This window comes from Epinephelus lanceolatus, chromosome 16 (genome assembly GCF_041903045.1).
Source record: "Epinephelus lanceolatus isolate andai-2023 chromosome 16, ASM4190304v1, whole genome shotgun sequence".
In the NCBI taxonomy this organism is placed as follows: Eukaryota; Metazoa; Chordata; class Actinopteri; order Perciformes; family Serranidae; genus Epinephelus; species Epinephelus lanceolatus.
In genome coordinates, this window is record NC_135749.1 from 23,439,545 (window position 1) to 23,455,389 (window position 15,845).

General features: G+C 38.9%; 1 protein-coding gene across 1 annotated transcript; it reads right to left on the bottom strand.

Moving 5' to 3' along the window:
- Positions 1–8,547: 8,547 nt before the first annotated feature.
- On the bottom strand, positions 8,548–15,556 carry lrrc71 (leucine rich repeat containing 71). Its single transcript, XM_078176009.1, has 16 exons — positions 15,416–15,556; positions 14,687–14,725; positions 14,466–14,600; positions 14,039–14,149; positions 13,784–13,859; positions 13,613–13,687; positions 13,393–13,461; positions 13,110–13,269; positions 12,938–13,021; positions 12,694–12,796; positions 11,752–11,921; positions 11,570–11,671; positions 11,446–11,472; positions 11,230–11,341; positions 9,326–9,417; positions 8,548–8,653 (listed from the first exon to the last, which is right to left on the bottom strand). The coding sequence occupies exons 1-16, from the start codon at positions 15,483–15,485 to the stop codon at positions 8,567–8,569; spliced, it is 1,512 nt and encodes a 503-aa protein (XP_078032135.1). The 5' UTR covers positions 15,486–15,556; the 3' UTR covers positions 8,548–8,566.
- Between the last annotated feature and the right edge of the window lie 289 nt (positions 15,557–15,845).

A 15,845-nucleotide genomic window follows, 5' to 3' on the forward strand; every position in this document is an offset into this window, starting at 1 on the left:
GGGAAAAGTGTGAGTGTGAGTGAAGTGAACAAATATATAAATAAGAAATACAGTCAGTTTATTAAAGTATATACAGATGCATCCAAATCAGGACAAAACAGAGTGGGAATAGCATTTGTAGTTCCAGATTTAAATATTGTATTGAATAAAAGAGTCAATGATGATTTAGCAATATACACAGGGGAGCTACTGGCCATTCATATGGCATTGAACTGGGTACATGAAGTCAGACCAGGTAAAGTGCTGATAGCATCAGATTCCAGTAGTGCATTGGTCAGTATAAAACAGATTCAGTCAGATATAAGACAAGATATAATATTCGAGATAGCACATATATTACAGGGAATAAAGAGAGCAGGAGTTGAGATCAAGTTCATTTGGGTTCCAGCACATATAGGATTTGAGGGGAATGAACTGGCCGATAAGTATGCCAAGAGTGCAACAAGAAAAGAGCAAATATCAATGGTTGTAACATACAGTAAAGCCGAGATTAAAAGTATAGTAAAATCAGAGATGAAGAAGAAATGGCAGACGCAATGGGACAGAGAGAGCAGAGGTCGACATTTTTACAATATACAAAGGAATGTTGGAGAAATGAGAGAATGTCAAAGGAGCAGCAAAGAAGAAGACATCATATCACGCATGAGATTTGGTCATACGGGGTTAAATAGCACATTATTCATAATACAGAAACATGAAACAGGAAATTGTGAACATTGTGAGTCAGGAGAAACAGTAGAACATATCCTCTTTCAGTGTCCAAAGTACCAAACACAGAGAAACACACTCAAAGCAGCATGTCAGAGAAATAAGATACCGTTTAATGTAGCAGATATATTGAGAAGAAACTCAGGGGATGTTGTATTTGGAGAGATTTTTAGGTTTTTGGAAGCAACAGAGCTTGTTAAAAAAATTTAATACATAGTATATTCTGTTCCACACTCCAGTCCAGAAGGTGGCGGTAATGCACCTGAAAAGTTGTTTGCAACCGCCATAAAAAGAAAGAAGAAGAAGAAGAAGAAGAAGAAGAAGAAGAAGGAGGTTGATGACAGAGAGAAGATCTAGATTGTGTTATAAGAAAGAGCGCGAAACTTTGTTTGTTTGGGAGAAATTAGTAGAGAATATCGGCCGACGGCCTGTATAGGTCCGGTAAAACGATATTCTCGAACATTTCTTGCTGACTGCTGACTTCTTTGATAACTGTACACTCGGAAACGATAGACGAGAGTCCCAGGAGGAGAAACGTCAGGGATGGCTCGTGACTGCAGGTGGGGAATACCTGGCAGGGTAATGGACAGAGGTGGAAAAAGTACTGAAAAATTCTACTCAAGTAAAAGTTACTTTGATGAAATTCTACTTAAGTACAAGTAAAGCTACCCATCTAAAAATCTACTCAAGTAAATGTAAAAAGTAGTTCGTTTAAAATGTACGTAAAGTAGAAGTTACTTAGTTACTTCCAACAACTTGATGGGGGTCACTCCTGTGCAGTGCAAAAATGGTCCAGGGGTCATCAATCCAATCCAAAAACTGGTTATTTTTCTATGATGAACCATAGAATTCAATTCAATTTAGAGCTGCACAATATCATTATTGCATCACCATCACAATGTGTTCGTGTGCAATAGTCACATTGTGAGACTCGCAGTATAAGTTCATCATATCAGTATAATATTAGTCAAAAGCAATATGGCATACTTATTTTGCTGGTTAATACTTTAGGTTGTGAAATTCTCAATTTCCATGACAGTTTGATTGTAAAATGTATATTTCATGCAAATACAGCCTTTCCAAAGCCCAAATGATGACTTCTTTACAAATAGAGCTATTCATGTCATTGCAATACATATGGCAGTATACAAAATCGTTGCATTGTCAGTTGCGCAGCCCTCATTCATTATGACTCACTAACACAACTGTTAAGACTGATGATACACAGAGCAACTTTTTGAGCAATGTTGTTGGGCATTATTCTCAGGGATGCAAACAGGTGTATGGTCAAAAAAGAGAGAGCTTGTCGAAGCGAAATTCTGAATATTAAAATACACTAACACTAATTTGGAAGAATACTGTGTATTCCAAAACAGAACAAATCCACTGAGCAACAATGTTTCCCCTAGGCTATATGCAACTAGCAGCAGTGGTGCTCCGCTGCTGAAATATGACCGCTGCTGCTGATTTATTTTTCTTTTTTTTGTCTTAGCTCTTCATAAACTAAAGTTATATTATTTTGAGCGACAGACGCAGCCTAATAACATAACAATATACTATTTATCGTGTTATACGGTAAAAAGGTTTCACCTTCTAACGTGGTGACTTATAGCCTAGCCTATTGTTCACATGACGGCATGTCGTTTCTGTCACTACATGGTCGCACCTTTACAATCCTTCTCTGCTCTCTGTATTGCGCACAGCACACACACACACAGACACAGGTGAGCACACGAGCTCGGCTCGGGCCGCATTTTTCTGACCAACTCCCACCCTCCTCCATCTCTCTCTCAAGTAACTCGCCGGCACCGGCCGCTTGTTCTGGGTCAATTCCACGTGAGATTTCCGAGATTCACCTTTTTGGTTTGCCGAATTTTTTTATTTTTTTTTTTAACTCAGTAGCAGATGTGATCTCCAATGTAGCGAAGTACAATACTTGAGTCAAAATATACTTAAGTAAAAGTAAAATTACAGATTTAAAAAACTACTGAAAAAAATATAAATTACACAAAAAACTACTCAATTACAATAACGTGAGTAAATGTAATTAGTTACTTTCCACCTCTGGTAATGGAGGCTGGGGAGGTGGAAGAGTGGGAGACCGTAAGGAAAAGGAAAGCGAGGGAGAAGGTGAGAGGATATAATTCGCAGGACAGTGACATGGATAACCAACAGGTGAAGGCAAGAAAAGTGGAGGGGAAGGATGATAGAACATACAAGGTGTTTTGTAAACTGAAAGGGGGGTTAGTAGCTTTGGAGGAGTTAGCCCTTTTAAGTTATCTAAAGCATTAAAAAAAGAGATAGGGGATGTTCTTCACGCCAGCACGTTGAATAATGGAGCACTAATGATAGTTTGCAAATCCTCAGAGCTGCAAGCAAAAGCTTTGAAAATAAATAAGCTAATGGGAAAAGCGGTTGAAGGGTATGCTCCACAAAGCAGGGCTGGATGTAAGGGAGTCATTTACAATGTGTCAGTGGAGATCTCAGAGCAAGAGTTGTTAAACAACTTAAAATGGGGAAATATCATTAGTGTGACAAGATTGGGAGGATCTCAGAATGGGAGAAGTAGTACTGCAGTACTTGTGGAGTTTAAAGAGGAAGAACTGCCTAACAGGGTGTCACCAGGATACATGATGTATTCAGTAAGGACATGTGCAAGGGCCCCCTTGAGATGTTTCAAATGCCAGAAATATGGCCATGTCGTTGCAGTTTGTAGAGGCCAACGTAGCTGTAGACAATGTGGGGAGGTGGGTGGAAGAAGTACTCTGATTTAGTTTGTTTTATTGTTTATTTGTTGTTTTTTACACAAATAATAAGGCAGTGTACAAATACTCTGTCACATGTAAATGTCCTGTATTCAAATTTTACTGAAGTAAAGGTACATAAGCATCAAAATATACTTAAAGTATCAAAAATAAAAGTACTCATTATGTAAAATGGCCCTTTCACATTAATATATTTTACAATCTAATGTTGCAGTTGGTAAAGGTGGAGCTTATTTGAACTAATTTGGGTGCTTGAATTCCCCCCAGGATTAACGAAGCCCTATTTTAACCAGTAATAATACATCATAACTTATTTGTTAATTTTACTTTGTATATCAATCTGAATCTGCATAGTAACCAAAGTTACCATAAAAATGTAGCTGAGTAAAAAGTACATTTGCATCTGAAATGTAGCTTAGTGCAGTAGGAGTAACAAGGATGAGAAAATGGAAAAACTCAAACAAGGTATTTCCTCACAGTTGTCATCATACAGTACCTAAGTAAATGTGCTTAGTGCAAATAAGAAATAATACAGAATATTAAGGCTTTAAGATACACACACCACGTTTATTATGGCAATTCCAAATAACAAAATGTATTATCACACTCCCACTTATGAGACTATACACTCTTTAGGAGTATATGTTTATACACTTAAATAAAACCAAGAGTGGAACTTTAAGAACCTAAAAATATGAACATATTTGTATCTAAAAAAGAATCCTTGTATTTTATGAACAATTAACATCAGTAGTAAAGCATGGAAAACCCCCTAACCCCAAACATCCTTTATAATTTACCTTGCTCAGCTTTGTACATACATACAGACATACATACAGATGGGGACAACAGACAAATAAAAAGTATAATTCATGGTCTTTTTTTGTATGAACTTCCGTCTTTGTGCTGCGACCCCCTCACTGCAGCAAAGCAAGGAAACCCTGTGGAAACACAAAGAGGGAATTTCTTAAAGAAAAGACTAACTTTGACACACATGCTTAAAACAAGACTGGTGAAGTCTGTGGCAGATAAATCAGTGACTGTTACCTGTCACACCGACTGACAGCTGTGAGATATGATAGCAGTGGTTCATCTTTATTAAGCAGTGTTGGTATTTGGCTGTTACTCTTTGTCCTTGAGCTAAATTGGACTGTGAGCAAAACAAAGCAGTAAAAAGAGTGTGTAAACAGGGTTGTGATTAGCTGTCCTGGGTGAAGCATCTGGATTTTCATGAGCCACAATGTCCTCCTGTTCAGGCGCTGGATTTTTATGTACCACAAGACTGCTGCCGTTGGTACCTCAATTTGTTCATCTCATGTGGTACATAAAACTGCAGAGGACCAATCTGGACAGTTTCCTAAAAGGACTCAGCCTTCTGAGAGTCGGTTCAGCTGAAAGGGCTGCCCTTGATGCCTCTGAGATCCAGTCTGAGATTGAGACTGCAATCCTGAAGATGGCCTCAGGAAAAACTCCAGGGGATGATGGCCTGGGAATGTTTTAAGTGCTTTAAAGAGCAGCACTCCCCATTTTTATTATTGTTGTATAATGAAATACTGAAAGCTGGTGCCATGCCTCCCTCCATGTGCAGAGCTGTCATCGCTTTATTACCAAAACCTGGCAAGGATCCAATTTTGATGAGCAGCCACCGTCTTTTTTGTTTGTTAAATTGTGATTACAAGCTCCTGTCTAAGGCATTGGCACTCTGTTTGGAGAAGGTAGTCCAATCTATAGTTTATCTTGACCAAGTAGGTTTCATTCCAGGTCGTCTCTCCTCCAATAATATGCGGAGGGTTTTCCAGATTATACTAGAAGCCAGTTCCAGCAAGTCTCAAGCCACTGCAGCATCATTAGATGCTCAGAAAGACGTTGACTAGATACAGTGGCCCTATTTATTTTTAAAACATTTGGTTTTGGTCCTAATTTCGTAAGCTGGGTAAAAGCCCTCTATAGTTCCCCACTTTCCTCTGTCAGAACTAATGGGTTCATCTCACAACCCTTCCTTTTACATCTGGACGAAAGGCAGGGTTGCCCAGTCAGCCCCTTGCTTTTCATCATCGCTCTTGAACCATCAGAACGTGCTGTGAACATTTATGGTCATAATTTTAAATTTAATATGTATGCTGATGATATTTTGCTCACTTCAGCCAAGCCAGTGTCCTCAGTCCCTGCCGTTCTGAATTTGATTGATTTATTTGGCAGTGTTTCAGGGTATGAGATAAATTGGAAAGAGGGTGAGGCAATTCCACTTAACCTTAACACAGTTAAATCTGACTTAAAGGACACCCCCATCTAGAAAACATATGGGATGAAATATCTGGGAGTCAATATCATATCTTTCATTACAAAAATGTTTGGCCGTCCTCCAATCCGTTAAAGATGACATCGATAGATGGGCAGCCTCACCATTGTCTCTATGGGGCAGAGCAGAAATACTTAAAATGAATGTATTAGCAAGACTTACTCATATTATTGCATCTGTCCTTTTAAAATTTCCTCAAAACTGGTTCAGGGACATTAAATCCCTCTTCATTCAATTCCTTTGGAATGACAAAAAGCCCAGAATTGCTTACAAGAAATTAATCATACGCAGATCCAGGGGCAGGGGTCGAGAAGTCCCAGATATATTTCAGTATTATCTTTCATACAATGCAAAATATTCATTGACCTGGGCCTATAAATCTGAGGCTGTAGTGGGCAGCTGGCAGTGGTTGGAGAGAAATATTATATAAACAAGAACATATTCTTGATATCATTGTGGTCCAAACCCACCACCCCTACCAAATAATGTTGTGATTAGGTTTTCATGCTCTATTGTTAAAGAGCTGCACAAGAGACTTAGCACTGAGGGGCTCTTCCTTCCATCCTGCCCACTCTGGTGTAACCCCATTCTTTCAGCTGCAGGAAACACTTTAAGTAATAGATTATGGCAGGGACTTGGCATTACTATAGTTGATATTAAGTGGGAAATGTTATCATTTCAACAACTTAATAATCAGTTTGGCGTCCTGGACTCTCACTTTTTAACATATGCTCAATTATCTTCTATTTCTACATAAGAAATGTGAAGAGGGAGCGGCTCCTTCTTCATGTTGAGAGTGGAATCAGCTTCTAAAGAAGGAAATCCTGGCAAGAGGTGTGGTCTCAGATATCTATACCATAATGTCTATAGCTGCCCCTAATGCATACTTTTCTGTCCAGCTGGCTTGGGAGCGTGACCTTAATGCATCTTTGACTGCCTCCCAGTGGACGTAATTTGGAGGTTGGCTCTGAGATCCTCTGAGATTAAGGATTATACAATATAAGATACAAGAAAAATAGGGTGCTATCAGCTAAATTGGGCCACTTTTTGGTTAATCACTTGGGAACTAAGAAAAAAACAATGTATTACATTTGATTTTGTTCCTATGAGTAAAAATGACTGTTTTCAATATTTTTGTGTTGAATTTATGTAATAAAATATAATTGTTAAGACCCTACAGCTGTTGAAACATCAGCTGTCCCCCATTTTTGAGATGCGCAGTGTTCAGGTAAAATGGGCCACTTGATCAGCTAAAATGGGCCACTCAAACTGCAAAGTGAAACAGTCATTTTTCATAATATAATCAAATTATCTTTAATATCAACACACATAACACAATAGAACATTACATTTAAATATATTAAATGTTTTAAAGAATTCATGAAAAATAACATTAATATAGTAATAACATAGCGATCAGGCTTTAGGAATTCATTTTGAAACGTTTCAGCCTCTTTCACCTTTCCCTTTCTCGTGTGTGTGTGTGTGTGTGTGTGTGTGTGTGTGTGTGTGTGTGTAGGCTTATAAAAACTGAACAACTGTAAAAACTACTCTTTTAGACTGACACTTTCAAAGGCAGGTTTTCAAAGGCAGTCTTGGCAGATGAAGCCGTCATCATCGCAAATTCCGTTCTCCTCACCACAGCTCTCATGGAACCAGGCACTGCATTGCCCACAGTGCAGCCAGTCCTCCTTGGCCTTTGCGTCACTGGGGTCACTGTCGAGGGCCTGGCATATCTTGCACGGTTCTTCCTCTTTCTGCTTCCTCCTACCTTGCCTCTTCTCCTTTGCTTCTTCTTTCCTCTCTCTTCCTTTCTCCTCCTCTCTGTTCCTTCTTGTTTGCCATACTGTAATTATAGTTTCATATTACTTTACTTAACCATCTTTCACTATCACTTCTAGGCTACATTACATCAGCCTCTTTCACCTTTCCCTTTCTTGTGTGTGTGTGTGTGTGTGTGTGTGTGTGTGTGTGTGTGTGTGTGTGTGTGTGTGTGTGTGTGTGTGTGTGTCAGTGACTGAGCGCTAGTTAGTGAGAGCTAGCTCATGATGCACCCTGGACCAGAGCTAACACACACATATGTAATTACAAAGGAAAATGTAAAGAGGCCTGTAATATACAATAATATATTTATATATTAATACTTTTTAATAAGAGGAACCATCAAAATATTTGCTAAAACTCAACTCAGAACGTGGCCCATGTTAGCTGAAATGTGTGGCCCAATTTACCTGAACACATTAAGGTAAACTGGGCCACTAACAAAAAATACTTTTTCATCAAAAATAATTTTATTTAGCAAAACATTAGCATTATATCTGATGGAGGCCATCAGGACATGTATTATACATCACTATATATATATATGTACATTTGTTTTTTATTGAATTATCAACCTTATCATTGACAGTTAAAATTTGGTATGTCAGGGCACTCACCATGCAGTTTCTCTGTAGCAGTCTCAATATGAGGCTTTGCCCCACCCACCATAGCAACCATAGACCAATCATATCAATTGTTACATGTCAAGTACTGTTGCGGCAACAGTTTGAAATCATTTGCATTCATTGGCTGTTAACTTTTAAAGAGCTGAGACGCTCAACCCTTAAATGGCCCATTTTACCTGATGGCCCATTTTAGCTGATGTTATTGCAAAAAAATTAAATCTTTTTTAATATCAATAAATTGCCAAATATCAGTTCATTGCCAAAATTGATATCTATTTAATGATTATTCATCAAATAAACCTTTACAGTACACAGTAAAGAGTTTACGCCCTGTACCTACTCTCTGCTCAGAGTTTTTTTCTGAGTGGATGTCTGGGTGCCATCACTTCTGTTATCTTTACGTAACACTCACACTCTGGAGGGAAGCGGTTTCTCTGAAAGACAGATCAGAAATCTTCACACAAATCATCTTCATATTCATCTGCAACTGTTAATCAACAGCATAATGAGTAAGTGGGTAAAGGCAAATAACAGAACAGCTAGAACAGTCTGGGAAGTTCAGAAATTACATGACTTTACTGTAATTCAGCTTTTTTCCAGGAAAAGACCAAACTTACAATGTAACTATATCTAAAATCTTCTTTTATTACAGTAGTAATATAATACCAATATACTGCCCAGCCCTCCAGCAGAAGTTCCATTAAACAAAGCACTTAGTATGCTACTACAGAGACAGTTTACTTAAGCTGCATTAAAAATATTCTGGTTTTAAAAAATCTGCTTTAATAAATAAGTGACAGTTTAAAGTAGCTGATTTAAAATGTACCCAAAGCAATGTTGCCACATTCCCAGACATCAGTGACAGCAATGTTTTTATTACCAGTAGGAATGTTGGCCAAAGCTATTTAAAGCTGACCATGTAATAAACCAGATTTATCAATTACAGTAAAAACACTGACTTTCAAAAATGTGAAACTAACTGAAGGTACACAAATGTTTGAACAGTCCTCTGAACTACTTAAACACAAGTTTAATTTATGAACTACAGTGAATTGTGCATAGATGCCCACACACACACTTGACTCCACTGTAAGTGACACACACACCTGCAGACAGAGATGCAGCAAGGTTCCACCCTCACCCTGCGCCTGTATTGTCGTCAGGAGAAGAGGCAGTAACTTCTCGGTAATCCTGTTTCCTACACACACACACACACACACACACACACACACACACACACACACACAATGATTTCAATTAAATATTTATTATTATTTTCATTTATTTTTTTTGAGCAGAGCCCCGCAGGAGTAGCTGCTAATTAGTGGCCTGCTCGTACAAAACAAAATTATTTCATTAAAGTAATGAGTAAAGTAATAAAATTTTAAACTCTTCTTTTTTTCTAAACAAATTAAAATAGATAAAATTATTACAGATAATTTAAAAATGTGATATAAAGTGACTTAAAACAACAACATATAACAGTGCATAATTTGAGTTGGAACGTACTGGAACGCACACCAGGATCTTTTCAGAAAAGGCCCTGGTGTGTTCCGGAACTAATTTGCATGGGTCTAGAACTTTTCACATCTATAAACTACATACAGTATTGGCTGATGTCACTAGTGTTGCAGGGTGGAGTACCGTAGTACTATGGTGCCTCACGTACCACTACTGTGGGATAAGTTCAAAATCCAATCGCAAAAGGGTGAGTGTCCATGCACCGTCCAATAACGGCGCGCGCTGGTCAATAACGGCGCGTGCTGGCCACCTGGTACTCAATATGCTGCTGTAGTGGTTTGTTTTCCAGACGTGAGTATCTTTGAGCAGTGAAAGTTATTATTTATTTCTTTTTACTTGTCAGCAATGATTTGTTTTCCACAGAGCTCTACCTGTGAGCATTTGCGACTAAAAATAGTTTTGTGCCAGCAAAATAAATCATTCAGCATGCTGTGCGAGTACAGATTTCAACCAGCAGCAGAAACGAAAGGCAAATTTTGCCGGTTGTGGGTTGAACGGGGGTCACAGACAGGAATACGGTGGTCAAATAGCCTATGGCGGCTCCGTGGCGCAAGATAAAGGCTTACCAGCGACAGAGAAGTCCAACTCCAGGTCCAGTAGCCTAATTTCCTCTTTCGTTGGCGTCATGACTGCCCAGTAGTACCTGGACAACCGAGCCGTGGTGGCACACAGGTATGTGGCGTGTCAGAGGAGAAACGAGCCGTTCACATTTCTCTCTTTGTGGCAGGTAACATTCCACAAACCTCACCGCACTTTAGGGACTGTTCTTTACTTATGAAGGGACTGTTCTTAACTTGTCAGGGGAGGAGGGTGGCTGGTTGATTTTTATTTCATTTATTTATTTTATTTCAATCCCCCCTATGTTAATCACTTATTGATGCTGTTTTTGAAGTATGAAGTCAATAAGTAATTTATTCCATTGAAATACCATTGATGTATTATAGAAAAGTGATTTATCTTTTTATAAATGACAAAAGGCACATCTGCCTCATTTTTGATGTGGTATCATGATACTACTCAGAACCATGATACCTTCACTGGTATTGTACCGTGGGTCCCAATTTTGGTACCATGACAACACTAGATGTCACAACCATTCCGTTCGGAGTTGCGCAGTGAGGTGGCTCGAGCGCCGCTTAAAAAAGTGTTCCCCCACTTTTGGGAGTGGGGGAACACTGCTCTCTCAGAGGCCCAAAGTGTTCCTTCCCCTACTTATAATTTTATAAATTAAGCACTGTATATACATATATATATATATATATATACTGTTTACACATATTTTATATTTTTTAATCTTTAATTTTCTTTTACTCAAGTAACATTGTCACCCTCCTTTTTCTGTCTGTGCTTTGAGCTGCTGTGACGTGAATTTAAATATTCCTGTTTTCAATCTTAACTGTAGCTGTACTGGAAACACCTTTATGTGTAAGGTTTCCAGATCAGATGTTTAATTTCAAGATGAGATAAACACACCACCAACATTACTGACCTGCTAGGTTGAGGGAGGCGAGAGTCGTGTTTCCAGGCAGAAAAAGCTCGCCGTCCCTGTACTGCACCGGCTCGTCCAGCAGGGGGTTCACTATCTTCACCAACTGTCCCTGCTGGTAAAGAGAGACAGACGTGAGCAAGTGTCTGACAGCATATGATCAAATCATCGTCATCATTGAGAAGATTTCTGCTCGACAGACAACTGCATCAAACAAACCTCATTCAAGGAAGTACTTGATTTATCCTGCAGAAAAAACAAAGTGACACAACTGATTTATTTGAAGTGCTGTACTATGCATGTTTATATCCATATGGTTCTTAGTTTAGCATGATTCTGGTACCTCTTGTGCAGATAGTTGCTTCTCTTTTCCCCCCTGCTGGCCGTCTTCACTGTTGAATTTCTTGTTAGACTCTGGGTTATCTTTGTCCTTTTTGGGTGCTTTCTGTAAGTATAAAGATCTCAAGATGATTTGTCACGATTTACAAACCAAATATGAGACAAAACAAAGACAAAAAACGTTACCTGTTTTTTGTCTTTGATCTCCCCTTTGCTGATGCCCAGTGAACTGCTGCTGGCTACTAAGGGAAGTTGATCAGCACGCTGGTCAGCATCAGCCTTGAAAGAATCACCAGTTAGTGATGACCGTGAAAACAGAGCAAGAGCAGCATGTTGAAATGTGATTATTAGAATGTCTCATAACATGTTCTTGCACTTACATGCTTGTGAAAACCTGTTCAAACCTTTAAATGAGGGCATTGTTGCAGAGTAATGTCAGTCAATCTTTACTTTTTGAACAGGACACCTTGATATTTGGGATTATTTTTAATGTAGAGTGGGTATTAATGGTAGCATGGATGATTACTGATTGGGCCTGCAAGGCAAAGGCCCAGAGGCTCAAAGTGTCAGGGGCTCTCCTGGTCGTCTCCTGCAAAAGGTCACTCAAATTTTCACGTACCGACCAGGAGGAGACACAAAATGACCACAAAAAACAACCAAAAAAGACACAAAATTACCTCAGAGACAAAATCACCTCAATAAGACACAAAATTACTTCAAAGAGTCACAACATTAACTCAAAGGGACACATGATTACTTGAAAGAGACACAAAATGACGTCAAAAGGACACAAAACAACTTCAAAAAACACAAAAACATCTGACAAAATGACTACAAAGAGACACAAAAAACACAAAGCAATGTAAAGGAACTGCAAAGAGACAAAATAACTACAAAACCGACATAACAATCACAGAGACACAAAATAATCACAAGGAGATACAAAATGACTACAAAACAACAAAAGACACAACCAAAAAGACACAAAACTACCTCAAATAAACAAAATGTCTACAAAGAGACATAAAACCACCCATAGACCACATCTGTGTGTCTTTTTTCTGTGTGGCAGAGGTGGCGGGGCCTTTTGCATATCTGTGCCCCGTGGCCCACTGTCTCATTATCCGCCATGAATGTTACAAATTGCTACACTTACGGAGAGCGTTCTTTTCAGAAGCAGCTTCCTCCTCTCCACAACTTCTTCATGAGTGAGAGCAAACTCACCAAGTATCTGAAAACAACAGGGGTTAAGGTGTGGAGCCTTATTAAGTTACATAATATAATGCAATAAGCAGAATATAATTCAAAACAACTTCACCACTGATTTAAATGTATTATGTCCCAGGTTAAAATCTTTAATGTAAATGGATACCGCAGCCAGATGAGCAGCTCCTGCGTCTCCAATCTGATTGTTGCACAGTGAGAGAAAGCGCAAAGAACGATTGAACCGCAGGCCCTGAGAGACAAAACAGGAGGAAGAAAACACCTCAGTGACCAAGAGGGGAACATACAGGAAAAAGTATGGAGTCAATTCTGGGTTATACCTGTGCAATATGTGCAGCACCTGCATTGCCAATAGAATTAAAGGCCAGATTGAGTGCCAACAGGTTTTTATTAGCAGATCTGGTTGTAGAGAGAGCTAACCCAATTAGGCGAGCACCCTCGTCTCCTATCCGGTTATTATTCAGGTACAAGTGAGTGAGGCTTGACAAAAAAAAAAACATGACATGATTCAGGCATGTTTGTGTTTCTATTTGTGTGTGTGAATGCAAATTAAGGTTTATTTCTGTACTACTATGCCATACATGTGGCTGCGTGGTGACTCACACACTGTCTTCAGAGAGAAGAAGGTGGTAGCTCTGCTCTGGAAGAGGGTTGCCCTGCAGTGTCACAGTCCTAACAAACAAAGAGGAGGGGAAGCAGTAGTAATTCTCAGTGTCTGACCAATAATGTTCAACATAGCGTGGTGTTGTTTTCTTTCCAGATCTACAACATTTTGTCTCTAAAACAAAGTCTCACAGTGGGACTGGCAGCAGAATCACCTCACCTGAGGTTTGAGCACAGTGATATTGTGTTCATGAAGGAGATTATCATTCGATCTGACAGACCCGCCTGCCAAAACCTGCAACAAGACAGGATTACACAAACAAACAAGAACGAAACAGTGACAGCTGTAACCCTGTTCCCTATAACAGGGGTACATCAGCTCATTACTCACTGAAGGTGCTGTAGCTTGTTCAATGAGGGAAGCATCTTGTGTAGCACTCTGGCAATCTGTTCATCTACCTTCCATCCTGTGAGTATTTAAAATAGATTATGTTTTCTCCAACATCCACTACAAATACTGGATGACATCAAATACAAGGGTTGCAGACTGCTCAGACACTCAAATGACACTTTAAAACGAGAAAAAACTGTAAATACCAAGACAATAAATATTTGTAAATATTTCTTTAGGGTGTTTCTTTCTTACCGAAAATCTTCAGGTGCTTGGCGCTGAGGGGGTCTTCATTCTCCAGCTCTACTTGGAGGCATCGCTTAGACCACCAGGAAGGTGCAGCATTTGTCTGTGACTGGCCATGACCTGAAAGTGCAATTATGACAATTATAATTGAACCGAGAGTGAAAAATTGACTATTACATTTAGACTTGTTATATAATGATCCATACTGTACAGTAAAGTATATTTCCAGTGAACTAAATGTCCCAAGGTCTTCTGATTTCTTTTGGTTGGTATATTTCAATTACTAAAACAGAATAACATCAATGTAATTCACCTAATGTCCGCTTACATCATTTTAGGTGCATTGAACAAACCTATACTGGAAATTATACAAGTCTTCTATACAGGGTAAAAAGATATCAGTAGGTGTGTTAAGATCAGGAGCAGCTCTCTTTACCTGTATGCTCTCCTTCAGTTTCAGAAGTGGAGGAGGCTGGTTGCTTGGTGATGACAGCGGGGATATCCTTTATGTCCAGAAGAGCACAAAGTCCAGCAAAGTCAATCTCCACATTGCCCGAGCACTGATATTCATCTGTGGAATAAAGGGTTTGAAGCACTGACCTCAAAACTCTCATCTGGACAAAAAAAGAAAGGAAAACGTCAAATAATGTCACTTACCAAAGATCTCAACAGGCAATTTTTCATTTGGAGTTGGTCCTAAAAATAGCAGAAAGGTTAGAGTTTACACCCACTGAGCATTTCTCCTTTTTATTAATCACTTTTGGTTCACTAGATCATTAGTTGTTATGGCAACTTCAGACTGAGAGTGATATTTCACCCCTGACCTCTACCAAGATTCAGAACATGCTGGGTTACAGTACAGTCCAGCTGTGACAATGATTTGAGTAAAGCTATTTAATGTGTTAACACTGCTGCTCAAAGGCATTAAAACTGTTTTTACTCTTAAGACATCTTTGTAAAATGTACTCAACAACATCTCATCAAGAATAGACGAGTAGGCCTGATACAAGACATCGTTTTGTTTTGTACATATGGAAATTATGAATGGTGGACTCATTTTAAATGAAGTATTTTTTAAGTGTGGTATTAACTACTCTTAATACCGCCATTTTAATAGCTGTGTATTTAACTAAACCTGTCAATTTAAATCCCACACCTTAGGTTCAAAATAGCAGGTAAGTTAATGTTATAGACACTAAAAAGTTACGCAAACAATTGCAGCATCCCCCTTTGTATTGCTATATTATCATTAAAAGCCTGTCTCTCATAATTACAGTTGAATAACAGTTTAAAAGTGATCTCAACAATGTCAATTAGCATTAACGGTCTGTCCGAAGGGGGCTGTCAAGCTAACTACCCGACCTGCTGTTGAAAGACTCATCTAACCTGTATTTTTCGAGGTCTCTTCCTTAGTATTTGCTTTCCCCTTTTTCTCCTTTTCTGTCCTTTTAGACATTGTTGGCGAAATATGGTTAAATCATCGGATAAATGAGCTAACTTAACATCGCTGTACTGCTTCTTAACTAAACGAACCCCAGGGCGATACTGGCGTTACCACGGTAACCAACTCGCAGTCCAACCTGTGGGATTCATCGCGAGACTTCTGGAAAGGTACTCGGTGCTTTTCCTTTCGCCCATGGTATTTAGAAATTATTTTTGTAAAGCATTGCTTGTTGGGAGATATTAACGTAGTTTGTGTAACCTTAATGTTAGTAGTGGTATTCAGAACATTAAAATGTTATGGCAATCTGTCGTGTAACAACGGTCTTTTTATTGTCGTAATATCGCGAGAATTTCCATTTGACTGTTTGGTTCC

Excerpts from the sequence above, each read along its gene's own strand:
- lrrc71 (XM_078176009.1), bottom strand. The coding sequence starts at position 15,485 with ATGTCTAAAAGGACAGAAAAGGAGAAAAAGGGGAAAGCAAATACTAAG. Across the intron at positions 11,473-11,569 it reads AGCAACTATCTGCACAAGAG|GATAAATCAAGTACTTCCTT; the intron begins GTACCAGAATCA and ends TTTTTTCTGCAG. Across the intron at positions 11,342-11,445 it reads CAAGTACTTCCTTGAATGAG|CAGGGACAGTTGGTGAAGAT; the intron begins GTTTGTTTGATG and ends TCTCTTTACCAG.